The sequence below is a fragment of the Agelaius phoeniceus genome, chromosome 2 (genome assembly GCF_051311805.1).
Source record: "Agelaius phoeniceus isolate bAgePho1 chromosome 2, bAgePho1.hap1, whole genome shotgun sequence".
Classification (NCBI taxonomy): Eukaryota; Metazoa; Chordata; class Aves; order Passeriformes; family Icteridae; genus Agelaius; species Agelaius phoeniceus.
In genome coordinates, this window is record NC_135266.1 from 21,949,880 (window position 1) to 21,966,848 (window position 16,969).

Below are 16,969 nucleotides of genomic sequence, written 5' to 3' on the forward strand. Positions count from 1 at the left end.
GGAAGGTATTCCTCGTGTCTAATTTCTTCAAAACCAGGTCCATTTTAACTCAATTTCACAGGAAAGGTTATGCTTTTCCAAACCAGAAGTTGTTACAAAATGACCCTTCTGAGAAGATTTTTTATGTTTTGTCCTCTCTTTATTATGACTCCAATGTTTTTAGTCAAACTAAATCTGGAGGAACCTCTTAAAAAACCCAAAACACTATTCTGGCAAATTTATCCTATATATTCAGTCTGAAAATTGCAAGCCAAAATATTTCTCTCTCATTTAATTTTTATTTGTTTTTCACCTTCAATTTTTACAGCTGAAAATGTAGAAAAATTCATGACTAGGAAGCGCCTATAACCCCTAGCCATAAAACAAAATATGTCTCATGAAATACTGTTGGATGCTGGAGAATATTGCAACAGCCAGGAATCAGAATAGGTTTGAATTCTGTGATACTACAGAGAGAATCCCTCACTGGGGAATTTGACTGAAATAATTTCAGAAATTGAGGTAGTTCACGACATTCAAGAAAGTCAATATAAACACTAATTGAAATGTATCTTATTTGTTAATTGAAGCAAAGTGGGAAATTTCTATATAAAGGTTTTCAGTGAATTTCCACTGTCTTTAAAAGTCATTATATTTGCACAATAAGGTAGTTTGGCATTGCAGTGTAGTCTGCTTCAATTGAACTTCCCATAGAAAATCTCCTTGTCTTTTGTTAACTGAATGACATATTCCACTGAAGAGCTAAATCCATTTTGAAATAGAAAAAGTGAAGTGCTGCTAGTAAAGTCACTCTAGCATTCATCAGAAACATTATTATATTTTTATCAGTAGTAGGAAAATACTGTGAAGATCATTATTTCTTTATAATGCAGACTGCATTGCATTATATTTCTCAATATTTATTACACAGCATTACAATAAATTTTCTCCTTATCAAATCAAAATTTTGCACACAAGCAGTGCAACCTGAAAGATGAAGTTTCATTCAACTATAGATTGGCTGTGTATCTGATTAATCCTCTCCTTATAATTAAGTTGTCATAGCAATGCATTTTTAGTAGTACTGATTCATATGCCAGTAATATTCTGGAGACAGTGCTCTTGGTAGTTTTTCAGTACTCAGTTATGCTAAATTATAAAGTTAGCAAATACAAAAGTACTGGTCAACTTTCCCAAGCAGAAGAACATGTGATCAGACTTAAAACAGGCTAAAGTATCATCTGGCATACATCACAGAAAGCAACACAAAATTTTGGGTGGCTCAGCTCAAGAACGTTAAGGCAGATCCTACATCTGTTTTATTTTCAATATAAATGCTTAATGATTAAAAAAATACTCAATGCTTTAAAAAAACAAGGTGATTATGATTACATCTTACTAGGAAGAAAGAAAATGTAGTGGTTTTTTCCTAAAGGTGTTGCTTTCATATATTGGTACTTCTGTGGTATACCAGGCAGCTGTGCAGAAAACATATTGATAATAGGAAATCACTTTACTTTTTTACATGTCTTTCCCTCTGTATTTTTGACAAATACATTAAATTAAAAATATTTATAAGCTTTCAAGACAACAGAAAATCATCCTTCAAGGTCTAGGACTATATATCTTGGCTGCTTCTGAGCCAATTACAGCAAGTTGGACTCAATGATCCTTCCATTGAATGGAAGGATGTGGGTCCCTTCCAACTCAGCTTATTCTGTAACTCTGTGATTCTGTGAAGTATCAGCATGCACAAGTCTGTGAGAGCAAAAAAAATTTCTTGATATTTCATTCATTTTTTAAAATTCAGAATCTGAAGAATTATGTGCATTATTTTCTAGTATGAGGTAAAATGTGAGTCAAAGTGACATGAAGAAAAAATGGAGTTAGCTTATTTCTGTGGCTGAGAAAGGAAAAGAGAAAAAAACTCAAGAGATTATTTTCCTCACGACTCTCTAGAAAGCACAAGGTTTAAATTCTGCAGACTTTTTTTGAGAAGATCATTGCATAGCACACATCCTCTAAATGCTCCTTCAAAGGACTGATCAAGGGGAAAGTACATTGTGAATGCAATAACTGACCTAACTAATATAACTTAATGAAGATGTGTATTGATTTGGTTATGAGGAACTCTTAGCCTCTAAATGTATAAATGCAAAATGGTAATTGTTCACTCTGAAGTTTCTGACCTTCCCTGAATGATGTGAGAAACCTGCCTGCTTAACTCAGACTAGAATCTTGCAAGCAAGGGAAAGATGTGCAACTACCAAAAATTTAAATCACACTACATTTTCCTGTTTCATATATATACATAAGAGTCAAAAATTAAACCCAAAAAAGGGTGTCTGGACTGAGGCATGGTGAAAATCTAACAGTGACAAAGATGGAGTTACTAAGGGAAGTGTGGGGTGATGGAATTAAAAAGGGACCAAATAGTTAAGCAGAATTTAGCTGAGGATTTCCTGAGGATCAAAGCTAATACTACACTTTGAGCATCTAGAAAAAACAGTGGAATAAGCAAGCTGTCACTGATATGCAAATTGAGACTTCCCAGAAAATAAATATAGTAAGAAATCTCATGATAGATGCATTAATAAGTGCATACACACAGTATATGTACCATTACCTTGTACCGTAATCAATAAACACATACATCACATTTTCCTTAACTATTGTAAGCTTTCTCTTCTAAGCTGTTGTTGCTTTATTCTTCAAAAAGTACATATTTGAAATTAATATAAATTACATGTTTAATGAAGGAATGAGCAGTCTAGTTGGACATTTGGGTTAGGGCCCATTACCAGAGAAGTGTAGAAGGTGCTGAAGGGTGTGAAGCCCTCACAGAGGGTTGGTACATAAGACAATAGAGAAGAATACCTGGCTCTTGTCTACTCTCACTACAATGTAAGCTGACAAGGCAGAATATCAAAAGACCTCTGTGCTTGTTTTGTATGGAATAGAGCCAATTTACCTCACAGTAGCTAATATAGGGCTGTGTTTCACATTTGTGCTGAAAACAGCGTTGATAACAGGGATGTTTTATTTATTACTGTGCAGACAAGGTTCTTCTGCCTCTCCCCCCACCCCACCAGTGAGTAGGCTGGGGGTGCACAAGGAGCACTTGGTGGGAGCACTGCTGGGACAGCTGACCCCAACTGACCCAAGGCATATCCAAGACCAAATGACATCATGTTCAGCTTTGAAAGCTGCAGAAATAAGAAGGAAGGGAGGATATTCAGGGATGACATTTGTTTTCCCAAGTCACCAATATGTGTGGAGCCCAGCTTTCCTGGAGATGGTTGAACCCCTGCCTGGTAATGGGAAATAAGAAATGAATTCCTTGTTTTGCTTAGCTGGCAAGTGTGGCTTTTGCTTTATCTGTTAAAATGTCTTTATCTAAGCTAATGAGTCTTCTCACTTCTACCCTTCCACTTCTCTTCCCCATCACAGAAAGAGACACAGAATGGCTCTGTCAGTCTTAGCTGCTGTCTGGAATTAAACCACAACAACCTTCTGTACAAAAGCCAGTCCATGGTATGAAGATGTTATCACCAGGTTCTGAGTAGGCTTTATCATTTGAATGCCTTGGAGAAAGGATGAATCACTCTCTACATTGCTGTTACTCATCAAGTAAATGCAGTAGACTAGTCCCCCACTGTTGCTCATTTCCCATCACATTCCCCTTCAGTGAATAATAAAGATGACCCTTTCCTCAGACAAGGGTTATATCATCTTGCAAAGGTGTATGTTTGAGAAAAAACTGCTTCTCTGCCCACTTCTCTCATGATGCAGAATAACTTCATCCAACAGTTGATACAAAATGGTTCTAGATCTGATTGTTTGGTTCTTCCTTATGATTATTTATCAAATGCAAGACATAGAGGCACAGTAATGGTAAATAAATATTATACTTAGTATTTCCTTTTTCCTAGTTTAAAGTCCAAGACAGGTAGAGAGTCAGCCTACAGATGACCAAGAAAACAGAGTTTCCAAATACTTTAAGTTTGCATATTAACTATTAAACAAGTCCCTTCCACAACACTTTAATAAAAAAAAAAAAAATCTAAGCCAAAGCTTGTTTCGGATCATTATTTTGAAGCTGTAACACAAGTCATCACTTTCAATGTCAACTGAGATGGGACAAAATGTGTGTTTAACTTCATTCAGCACAGAGATTTTTACAGAGAGGAATATATGCCTTGGTTAATGTGGAAGGTGCTACTAGAAACAGTGAGCTGTTAGTTTAAAAAGAGCAAATCAGTGAGAAATGCTTTTTTTCTTGGCCTACAAAGTAGAATTATGTCATTCATAAAAAGCATAAAAAGGGACTCTATAATGCTATATTCATTTATTGGATAATTATGACTTTGACTCAGGGATTCCTCTATGTTTTTTTATCTGACTAACAAAAATGGCCAGGCTGACATCATACTTTTGCTGTTATTCAGCAAACCATCTTATTACCTGTGCATTTTAAGGACTATGTAAGAGTCAACCTTGACTACTTCATTCTGTTGCACAGACTCTCTCTCATGAAGGTTTTAAAAAAAGGACATTTTCGATACCACAGATCTCAGTATTGCATTCATGTTCAACATTAATACATAACAACAAAATAAAGTGAAACAGTAAAAGGGTGAATAGGAATGTAACAGCAAAGACAAAAGTGAAAGAGATGGAAAAAGGCTAGATATTTTAAACAACTTTTTTGTTACTATAGCCTAAGGCTTCCTCCTGGTTCTTTTCAAGCTGCAATAAAAATTATATTAAATATTTAAAATGTGAACAGGCAAGTTTACTTACTGTTTCCTGGATGCCAGCGTACTGCATTTAAATATGCATTGCAGTAATGGAAGAGAAATTCATGCTTAGATTGAGTAACTTCTCCTTGAAGTAAAGGTAGCAGATCATGTCCATCAATAATCCTGAGTAAGAAAGCACTTCAAAATCAGAAAAATAACTCAAACCTCACTTTCCTGGAAGATATGATAATTCTGCTCATCTGCTGCTTAAAAAAACCCAAATCTGAATGGCCACCTCCAATTGGTCAATTTGGACAAAACCTTCAGGTGCTCTTCCCTTTGATGTTTACATTATCTACGGAAACAATTTTACATTTTGCTATTATGAATAGTTCCCTCAATTCTTTTTTTTTCACTTCTGAAAAAGTGAACAGACATAAGTGAATAAATTGCGACAACACAGTCCTTCACATTCAAGTTTTAGGAGTAGTCTGGCTGAAGTAACCCTAAAACTAGAGAAAATATGTTGTTCTGTGCTAGCCTCCCTAGAAGTAGTGGTAATATCTCTGTTCAGTATTTTCTGTATGCCAGAATTTAAGACAGAAGTTGTAATTTCAAATTTGAATATTAACGGTTTAAATATACATTTATCAACTACACACACACACACACACACATACACATAAATATATATAAATTCTCTAAATGCTGCTAGACAATTTGATCATGCTTTGAAGGAGTCAGTCAATTTACATAAAAACTGAGTTATAAAATAAGCAAGTCTTTTAGCTGTTTCCCTATATTAAACCTTTGAATTGCTGACATCAGCTGGGGAGAAATCATAGTCTGCATTTTTGACCTTGTATGAATTACAAATTTTTCAATAAGTCTTATCGGAAATTACTTTTTGCTGATATAAAAATCAGCATGTAATTCTTTCTCAAGCATTTTGAGCTACATCCCATAAAATTGTTTTGAAACTTATAAAAAGTTTTAAAAGGTCTATGTTGATTTTCATTATCTTTACATAGATGATCATTTCATTACCATTACATAAAAAATATTTTTCACGTTGGTGTAACTACTACAAGACAGGTCCTAAGTGTACTTTTTAAAGTCGCATGTGATAATTGAATTCTTGCCAGCAATTGTATGCAATAAAGCCATTCAGAATAGCGCTTTTCTCAAAGGATGGGCAGGAAAACTTCCTGGAATTTTGAAAGCTATCTTGTCTGATAACTGCCATCTGGGTGAATTCCCAGATGGTCTGTGGGGGTCTGTTAAAACAGAATCTTTCCCACTTTCAGTTTTTCATGTTCTCTTGCCTAACAGGCTCGTCTTGCAAGCTGGCTCATTAACAGATGCATGTCTATTGAACACTTTCTGTTCTAGAGCCTGTTGATGGGCAAAAAGGCATCTCCAGAAAAATGTCTCCAGTACTCTAGCATTGCTTCAGCTGCTGGATTCAGAGGAATATATGAGACTTTTCTTTTCAATTACTAATTTCTCTTCTTTAACTAGGAACATCCATTCCTTTTCAACCTGCTTTCTCACAGCAACAAAGCATTAATTATATTGTTCTCTTATTTCTCAGGAAGAATTCAGTGGAGCTAAAAGAACCCAGCTGCTGGAACAAAAATACTTCAAGATATTCTATGACCTAAGATGAAACAGTACTTATGGCATCAGTCTAGCACAGAAGAATCACAGCGGAGCAACCTACAAGTGGAAGTTACACAACTATATTTGAATTTCTATAAAGGGGATCAAAGAAAACATCAGTACTTAGTATTCACTCAAGCAATATGAAAACAAAATGCAATAGATCTGCCACATAAAGAACAATCAGAACTTCTGAGGTTTGACAGAATTACTGCTTGTAGAGCATCTCTCAGGACCAACCTGACTAATTTTTAATGTCTTAGACTTGTCCTGCCCTGCCATTTCCTTCAACCACTCAATGAATTATCAGTAGCAGAGTGACTCTGCTCACCGGTGGGCTTCCCAATGTGGATTCTTGATGCTTTGTGCTCAAAAGCTGTTTGTGAGTCATCAATGTGTTCAAAGCATATGCATATCAACAGGTTTCTCCACTCACTGGATTTGGAGAGCAACAGCATTTAGGCAGAGGCACCTTGCCACTGAGACTGTGTATCTCACAAACAAGATAAAGCCTGGGGATGTAGCAGTGTCAGGAAGGCATCTTATGAATTGTGGAAGTCCAGTGGCTTTTCTTATCAGGCTGCAAAACCCTGTATGGGATTATTTTGACTACTAGGTACAGAGAAAAAAAACCAAACAAACAAAACAAAAAACTCCAAACAAAACTGTGAGAAAAACGTAGCTGGTGTTTTGATGTGTTTTGTGATATTAAGCTGGTCACCACTAAGCTCATGAAGTTTAAAGTAATTTACACTTAAAGTTTCTTTTTCTACCAAATTCACTCATGCAGAACAGAACCTTTTTTGTTACATTCATTTTTGCTTTTAGTAAGTAATTCCAAGTTTGATTTGACAGTACATTGATCTGATGGTATTCTGCTGTCTTTTTGGTGCTTGTTCTGTGAGTTAAGCTGTATTTACATACAACATTTCTGTAAAATATTACCAGTCTGTCAATATGAAAAGAGACAACATGATATTGCATGTAGAAAACCTAGTTTCTTATTTACATTCTCACCTCTATCTTAATAGATATCACCAGAATGAATAAAACACTCATGGCACTTGCTGTAAAACAGAGATGACTACAGAGCATACCTGTCAGAGGGTAGCTGTGCATCTGCAAGTTTAACAATGGTAGGAAATATATCCATGTTACTGGTTGGCTCATCAATATAGGCACCAGCCTGTACCACACCAGGCCAACGGAGAAGACCTGGCACACGAATGCCTCCTTCCCAGTTCGTTGATTTTCCACCTGAAAAATTTAATTTTTTGCTGAGAAATCAATTTCTTCTTTGATAATTCCACCCCATTAGATTCAATTTCCAAATATTAAACATTCTGTCTAACTAGAATCTTTCCATTAGACAAATTTGTCCAATTCTTAATGTTCTCAATTTTCTACCTTCTGTAGTACTTTCTCTCTGTAAATTTACTAATATGTATTAGACACAGCTTATAAAGTGCATTTAAATTGCACCAAAAAAAGTAGTTGTGGAGATTAAAGAGCATTTCACTGGAATCTTCATATAGGCCTAGATTGTGTAGCCTATAGATATGTGAACCTATAACCAAAAAACAGGAATCCAAAAATAAAAAAAGAGCTATACTCTTTTTGAATCCAGAGAAGGTACATGACTTTTTATTAAAATGGTGCTTAATGACTTTATATAAAGAAAGTACTAATTTAAGTATGTTACTGAATTCTCCAATTCAATGCATTATAAAGAAATTCACTTCAGTGATGGTAACTTTCAGGATGCTGTAAAGTTCTAAACCAACACAGTTGCATCAAATGCACTATCAACTGATTGCATTCAACAGTGACTTGCAGTCATTTACTGTTTCTACAAGATCCATCACTGCTGAGTTCTCCCAACATCTTTTGTAGAAGGGCAATGGGTTTATTCTCTGAGACCATGTTCACCATTACTGAATAAATAATTGACCTGACCTGACTCTGTATGAAGAGGAATCACAAATGCTATTACCAATGTCCTACACAGTTGTGACTATGCAGAACACTTCAGGATGACCTTTGAAATTAATATATCACTTGAAAAAGAAACCTCTTTTAAGCAGATGGGTTTTGAATATGGTTAAACACAGTCAGGGCCATTTGGAAATAAATTGAGATTTTATACAATTAATATGTCTGGAAAAACAGAAAGGTATTGGTTGGACTTCTGCCATTAAATGAACCAAATAGCAACTGATGGGTCAGGCCAAACTACTACAGGACTATTTTTTTCCTGTATCTCTCTTTTTCAAGTTAAAAAAAAACCCAAAAACAAAACAAAACAAACAAAAAACCCAAACAAAACAAACAACAAAAAAAAAAAAAAAGAAAAAAATTATTACAACAAAGTATTTCAAAAGTTCTGCTTCCTCAGCATCTTAAACACCCAAAACACCTCACAGATGTCAATACTTTTGGTATTGACCCCAGGCCTTGTTATACATGCTGTCTATTTTATTGACTTCTTGATGATCCTTTCCATTTCAGCAAAGGGGGTTCAGAATCTACCTGGTTTTCTACAGGATTTTCACTCTTTGTAAAGGTAAGTACTAACTTCAAGACAGACAACTCTTTTTTGTATAAATTTACCTTTTTCTTTTCTTGTAACTGAAGGACCATTAGCTCATGATTCCTTATTATACCACATTTTTGCTTAAGTTTTTTTCACAGGCTTTATCAGAACTCATAATATTGAATAGTAAGGGACATATCTAGTCTGACATCAGAAAAGTTACAACTTTTTAATATTCAGCCTTATGTCAAGCAACAATATTTGCTTAAGTTTTTTTTTTTAATGGTGCCAAGATCAGATCTCTACTGGATTGTCTGTCTTCCAGAACACTCTTAAAAGTTTACTGTCATTGCTGAGTTAAATGTAATTTCATTCTCACAATGAAGTGTGTGGCTACCTACTCAAGAATGAGATGCATGTCCTATTTATGTTTAAATTCTCGTAAAATATTATTTTCAAAACACAACTCTAAAGAAAATGTAGATTTAAATTCAAAAAGTGCTATTTGGTGGGACATAGAACAACTGTCACCCAAAGAAAATGTTCACCCAAAAGTATGCTGATTGGTTGTTCATGTTGTTGGGTCAAGACCAGTGTAGATGTCAATATCTTGTGTCTATCTCCTGTAGAAAAGATGACTCTACTCCTGTACAACAGCCATTATGCTTTTCAAAGTTTGGTGGGAATTAGGTGTTACACAGCAGGAAAGATTAATAACCTGACTGAGCTATGATACATTGAAAATCCTGCATAAGGCCTTAAAATTACAGATATCCTCAAATGAACATACTTTTAGTGAACAGATACACCAGGGAGATGATTTAGTTCATGAGCCAGATCCTAATTCTGTGTATACACAACAGCAGCTTTATGGCTGAAGGGTACCAATAGACAAACAACACTAAGAGCTGATCTACATCTTTGATAGCTTTAGTTATGATGTTCCTTTTATTTCTGTATGCCTGTCTGAACCAAGTAAGAGACTAGATGGATATTTAAATAAAGACTTGTTTTACTGGACTGGATGTTTAAATAATGTCTTGTTACACTGTTGTCTCCTGTATACTCTGAAGAGAGAAATTTCAAAGTGGTAAATCTGATTCTCACACATGTTGCAATTCTTAAAACTTAGATATTGGGTCACTTTCACAGCTCTTAGGTTCACAGTACAATTTTCTTGAATCAGCAGAAAAGAACAGAAAAATTGCACATTACCCAAGTACAAAGGAACACTGCACAAACTCTGATGCCCTGCTGTAAGGTAGAAAAAGCAAAATGGATTCCACAGCAGGGCTTTCTCCTTACTTACATCTATGAAGAAGTGACTGCTGTTTTCCTTTCAAAAGGTTAATTGGAGCATAATTTTTTTTACATCTCTGGAGACTGGGAATAACAGGGAATCAGGGCAGGAATTACAGGTCATTGCAGAAGACTGTCTTCTATTATCTCTGCTTACATGGTGTTCATTTTTATTAGAATTGTGCTTAGTGACTGCAGGTGCTTAATGCCATTACACGATTACAAATCCCTGGACATTTATCATCTTTAAAACTCTAGCTGTTAAACTCTGTTCAAGATATCTGCATTCTTTTTCCCTTAAAAAAAATCAAGGTTTTACTACTGATGCTTGAAACACAGAAACATCTAAATGGCTAATAAAATAAAATTTTTAAAAATCCAGAAAATATCATTATTTTGAAATAAAATCTCTTGATATTTAATGACATGGCTCATTAGTTTTGTGTTTTGCTCAGACTTGACAACATTGAAACAGAGAAAAGACTGAAACCTAGTAGCCTGTATGCCTTGCAAAATCTAGACAACTTACCTTTTTGTTATTTTTGTTCTCCTAAAGTCTTTTAAAAATGTTTTTAAAGCAGCACAAAACACACGAGGCTGTATTTTCCTGCTATGCCATTTATGCTTTCTGAGTAGTTGCACCTTTCAGTGTTACATTGAACAATAGCCTGCATTCACCTTTCCTGAAAAATCTGCAGGAGCAGGCAAAATACAGACATAACTCTCTGCAGTCATCCACAACATGATGTCAAATTTCCATTTTAACCTCATTTCAAATCTTAGCTAAAAGAATATATCTTTTTTTTCCCCCTCTGGTTTAAATTGACTGCTATTACCTAACTCTGGCAATAGAGCTCTACAAAGGATGATGTATAAAGGGGAACGCTGCAGTAAATCACCATTAACATTATGAATGATGAATGATGAAAACTATTTGAAACAACTTTCTTAAATCACCTGGATTATAACCACACTACACTTTCCTTCATATATTCTTCTAAAAACAAAGCTTCCAAACCCAATTTATTCTCTTGAATTATAAACACAACATTAATTATTCCACCCATCTCTACTGGACTTAATGCCACAAATATGAACAATCAAGACTGGTTACTATTGCTAACTTCATAAATTAGTTGAACAAAAATTTATTTTCAATGACAAGTTTACTCTTACTGATTTTTATCTTGTTTCTTGTACTGTTTTTGTTATTTTTTTATATTAATCTGAGCTATTCTTGTACAGGTGAATGGAATAGACATGGCTCATTTGTACGTTTTCATCTAACATTTCCTTCAATCAAACAAAATGATCTCTGAGGATAATTTTTATTTCAGTCAAAATTAAAAGATGGGTTGATTATTTAAAAATCTGGATCACTTCAGAGAGACTATAAAAATACAGTACATTTGAAAAAAGTCAACTACTGCTTTCTTTCAAGTGAAAAGTAAACTCCAACAAATATCACTAGATATGCCATAGCATGATTCCTGGGGTCAAAGTAATGGTCAGCTTGATTTCTCTGTGGCTTAGAGAAAGGAAGAGATTTACTAACAGCTTCAAGAAACCCTGCTGAACTAACTTATCACTGCAGTATATATATTTGTTCTACAGTAATACATTTTTTTAAAAAAATAGGTATTAATTTCTTGTTTTGATCTCACAGATCTGTAGCAGATTTTAAAATACAAATCAGGGCCTAAGTCCTTATGAGACATTATTGTTTTTTACGGATATTAAAAAATAACTATGATTATACCTATTTCTAAGGCACAAAACACTTAAAATGAATGTTGTTCACACAGTTTGACTTTATCGGTGTTTGGCTCCACTTCCATTATCAACAGACCTACTCTGCACCCACTTCTGACCCACTATGGCAGCATGACAGTAGCCAAGTGTCTGTATTGTCCTAAGTGCTACATAAGTACAAAGAAAAACTGTTTCTGATGCAGATCTGAGATACAGGCAAAATGTGCATAACCAAAAGACAGTAAGATGTAAGGAGATTAAACAGAAAATCCAGTATGTGACAAAGTGGGAAAGATGTCAACAAGTGACAGCGAGGGAGGACGTGTACTGTCTGCATATGTGCCAGTGAAATACTATAGTGAGAAAAAGTGTAGAGAAAAGTTTTTATTGCCTTCATTGTTTATTGATATAAATTATGTATTTGTATATATGATAGCACACTAAGGCTAATTCAAGAAATTACTAAGAAACTAAATAGAAATTACAACAAAATATTTCGATTCAAAATCTCAGAGTACCAAAGAAGAATATTTTGGCTTCCTTTAAATCAGTCACCTTGCACATCTTGTTAATATAGAGGAAATTCTCTTCATTTATTTATTCTGCTCATCTTATTTGAAAGTACAAATCCAAAGTATTTGGAAAAACTAACCTTATTTCTGCTCCTAAAGGAAAGCTATGGTGACTACATCAAATGGACATGCTCCAGTGAGGCAGAAAGTGAAAAACACCTAAGGAGAAGTCAGTGCAGGTATCCTGGAAATCATATATACAAGCAATACCTTAATGTTCTAGTGTCTGACTTTCAACAGACAAATATTATAGAACTGGAAAAAAAAAGCTGGAAAAACTACAAAGAAAATTTTAATAAGATACTTCAGTTACACCTATTACTTTCCATATTTCAATATAAAATTGTTAATATTAATGTATTTATTAAATTGTTATTATTTTTAATTTAATTAAAATATTAATAGTGTCTTGTACAAATCCCAGGAGTACTTCATGGTTCAGGTATGAAGTCCTTCAGTTGCGAAGAAATTCTTACTAAAATAGCCACTATTCTTTGGTTTAGAATCTGTATCTAGGTTTAAACCTTAGAAAGATCTTTGACAAAGACCTTCAGGAAAAGTTACTGGAACATTAATCATTGCTTAGGAGACAAAGAATTTCCATGAATCAAATTCTGACTAGAAAACAAAAAGAGGAAACAAAAAGAGAGAACAAACAGTCTGTGACCCTTTGCAAAAATACCCAAAAAACAATAGTAAGGTACCTTGAAGCTACACTGTGTTAAGCCCCTGACTGTTTTAGTATATTTTCTTCAGTTTTGAAAGTGAAGTAATTCACACAGGAAAATAACAAGAAATTAGGGATGAGTAAAAACTCAACAACTAAAAATCATAAGAGAGATGGAAGAGACAATTATTTTCTGAATTTCGCCACTGCCAAGAGCCATAGTAAAAGTATACAAAACAAATCTAAGTTATGGAAAATTTAAAATTTCCCCTCCTTTATGCTATATTAGTGAGAACATGTTATTAAACTTCAAGATGTTCCATGAAATTTGCAACTGTCCCATTTCATAATAGTAAATGAAAGCACTGTGCTCTCATGGATAAGTGATAGAGGCTAGAGATTTTAGAAAGACTCAAAGTGGGAATTCATCTTTACATGATAAAAATTTATATAATTAATGTTAAGAATCTTTTTAGAATCTAAATTTTCAGGATTCACATCTTAAACCAAGGTCATACTGTCTAGTATTAGGATCTTCTTAGGGATTTTATTTACTACACAGATCCTGATAACCAACCATCAGATCCATCACTTCAGTACTACTATATAATGTCTTCTAAAAAGGAATACTGCAGAAATAAACCAGACTGTGTATGACAGTAATTGGTTAGTTCTGGTTTCTAACTATCCAAATTTATGGTGGACTGTTCTGTAGTTAGGATCCAGAGTAATAAAACCTTCAAACAGCAATTTCCCCTTTTTGCATTGCGTTTTGCAGCACTAGCTTAACTATCCAACCCCCTCTTAAATTTTATTATTGGTGCGTATTTGGCTAGGTATCAAGAGAAATTAGTGAGTTAGAATTGCGGAGATCGCTTAAGAGCTTTTGATTTTAGGGCAGAACCAATTATTGCTGAGCATATTGCTCCAGCTCTGACAAGAGGGTTAAGTGCCTTGATTCATGTTTGCATTCATACAGCACTAAGAGACAAAAAGATAAGTAGTGGAGATTGACTAGCTGAGACAGGGAGAGAGAAAGTATGTGTGTGTCTCACAGGTTTTTAAACTGCACACTAAAGAAAGGAAATTCCTGGTGTGTGGACACATAAGCAGAAGCAGCATCAAGATTGTCCTGCATTTTTAGGCACATTGCTAGTCTTGGGGCTTCACAGGTCTGTTTCTCATTAACTCTGACAAATATGTACAGACGCTTTTCACCACACATGACTTTTAATATGAATAAATTCCTATGTATGAAAATTGCTAGTTATGCAATTAATTGATAATTTTTACCTCAGTCCTTTTGAAAATGACACATAATATACATGTTAAATTAAGGACTGATTTTGAGATGGAGGAAGTGGAATGTAAAGCAGAATTAATTGTATTTTAAAATGTTAAAAGTATATTCAACTAATGGCATGGGTCTTTTTATTTTATTAAGAATGTTTCTCATCAAATAATAATTTTGTTTCTTACATTGTGATTATTTTCTAACCCATTTGTCAGCACAGCAGAGGTGTTAATTGCAAACTACACAATTTTTCCTTCTTTTTAAAAAGAAGCCCCATTACTACCCAACTAAATCTATCCATCAGATTTTTTTCTTAATACAGGTAAGATATATTTCAAGTTTTTCTCCGCACTGTAAGTATGAAAAAAAATTTTGCAAGGCTTGAGAGAACGACTCCATTTAATCAAAGTTCTTCAAGAAGACATATTCCCAAGTGTATTTTTTCCTTCCTTTTAATTTATCCTGTACCTTATGTCTGGCACTCTAGAAGGCAAATATTTTTTAGAGCTTCTAAAACACCTCAGGCTGAGCCTAGGGCTACAGATATGTAACCATATGGTTCCTTAATTACTTAAATCACTATGCAAGGCCTATGTGCTAACATTCAAGATACATTTCACTCTGGTGTTAGCCCACGGGGACCCATCTGATAGACATCATCACTTTGGCATTCCTTGTTTTTCTTGTGTACCATTTTCTTTGAAGCTCTCTTAAAATGTAAGGGTCATTTCTCAGACAGATACCTACTGACTAAAAACTGTGGGGTCCTCCTGCTTGAAAACCTTACTTTATATGTCTGAATTTTTTGCTTTTTGAAGTTTTGCTCTTGATATAAATCTGGCAAGAGTGGAAGATTGTGTTACCTTTCAAAGGGACTTTGATAGGTTTGGAGAAATGGACCAAAAGAAACCCTGTTAAGTTCAGCAAAGGAAATTTCAAGTCCTGAATCTTCACAGCAGCAACCTCTAGCAAAGCAAAGGCTGGGGAGTAACTGGCTGGAAAGCAGCTCTGCAGAGAGGGACTGGAGGGTTCTAAGGAGCAACCAGCTGAACGTAAGACAGCAATGTGCCCTTCTGGCAATGAAAGACAACATCACTCTGCGCTGCATTAGGAAGAACTCTTCCAGCCAGTCCTGCTCTCTGCTCAGCACTGGTGAGATGTACCTGGAGCACTGGGTCCAAGTGTAGAACTCCCCAGTACAAGGTACATGGGCATACTGGAGCGACTTTGAATGAAGGTGATGAATGATTAAGCAACTGGAGCATTCAATATATGAGGAAAGGCTGACATCCTGGAGAAGAAAATGCTTACCAGGATCTTATCCACTGGTAGGGATTACATGGATTTATATGAGTAAAGAGGACAGAGGTAGACTTTTTTCAGTGGGGAGCCAATGACAGGACAAGAGGCAATGGGCACAAACTAAACCACAGAAAACTCCATTTAAACATAAGAAAAAGGTTTTTTTTATGGTGAGTGTGATCAAATACTAGAGATTTGCCCAAGTTGCCCAAGGAGGCTATGAAGTTCCATCATTTTCATAACTTGACTGGATACAATCCTGAGCAATGTGCTACAGCTGACCCTGCTCTGCAGGGCCTGGGACTGCAGACCTTGGGAGATACCTTCCAGGCTCAACTACTATGAGATTGCTGGATTTCTTTGATCTTGACCCCTGAAATATGAGTGGAAAACAAATTACACAGCCTCTACCTAGTGAAAGAATGAAAAGAAATTAATCTCTCATAAAGAAACAAGAAGACTAATTGAATTTCATTAAAAAGAATAAAAAACAAACATTCTTACTTTATTCCAAATAGATCAAAGATTTTGACCTGGGCCACATAGTACATTACAGTTTTGGTGCAAACCCAAGGAGATGCTTTTTCTTGCATTTTTCAAGAACAATCAGAGAATATTCACCTTTATATATGCCATTGTATCCTCCATGGACTTCTCCAGCACTGGAGATTTCTTCAACATGAGCCCCTTGGTCAGATGTAAAGTATACAAGAGTTTTGTCATTCAGATTATGCTTCTCCAGCACATCCAGAACTTGCCCTAGGTGAAAAAAAAAAAAAAAAAAGAAAAAGAAACAAAGGACAGCTTTAAGAACCACAGAATGAACTAGGTTGGAAAAGACCTTTGAGATCATCAAGTCCAACCTATGACCTGACCTAACACTTCCTAATCAACTAAACCATGGCACTGAGTACCATGTCCAGTCTGTTCATAAAACACGTCCAAGGATGGTGATTCCACCATCTCCCTGGCCAGACAATTCCAGTGACCAATCCTTCTTTCAGTGAAAATTTTTTTCTGACATCTAACCAAAACCTGCCCTGGCACAGCTTAAGACTGTGGCCTCTCATTCTGTCAGCTGTTTCCTGGAAAAAGAGACCCACCCCCACCTGACTAAAACCACCTTTCAGGGAGTTGTAGAGAGTGATGAGGTCACCCCTGTGTCTC

The 16,969-nt window shown here is 35.2% G+C and overlaps 1 protein-coding gene across 6 annotated transcripts in view; it reads right to left on the minus strand.

The window, feature by feature from the left end:
- The window catches only part of STS (steroid sulfatase), a 107,182-nt gene that overhangs the window by 23,683 nt on the left and 66,530 nt on the right, over positions 1–16,969 (minus strand). For all 6 annotated transcript variants that reach the window (XM_077173299.1, XM_077173298.1, XM_077173300.1 and 3 more), the window contains 3 exons: positions 16,424–16,561; positions 7,481–7,640; positions 4,783–4,904 (listed from right to left, as the gene is read on the minus strand). In XM_077173299.1, the coding sequence (XP_077029414.1) occupies positions 4,783–4,904; positions 7,481–7,640; positions 16,424–16,561 (420 nt within the window). The remainder of the gene's footprint in view (positions 1–4,782; positions 4,905–7,480; positions 7,641–16,423; positions 16,562–16,969) is intronic.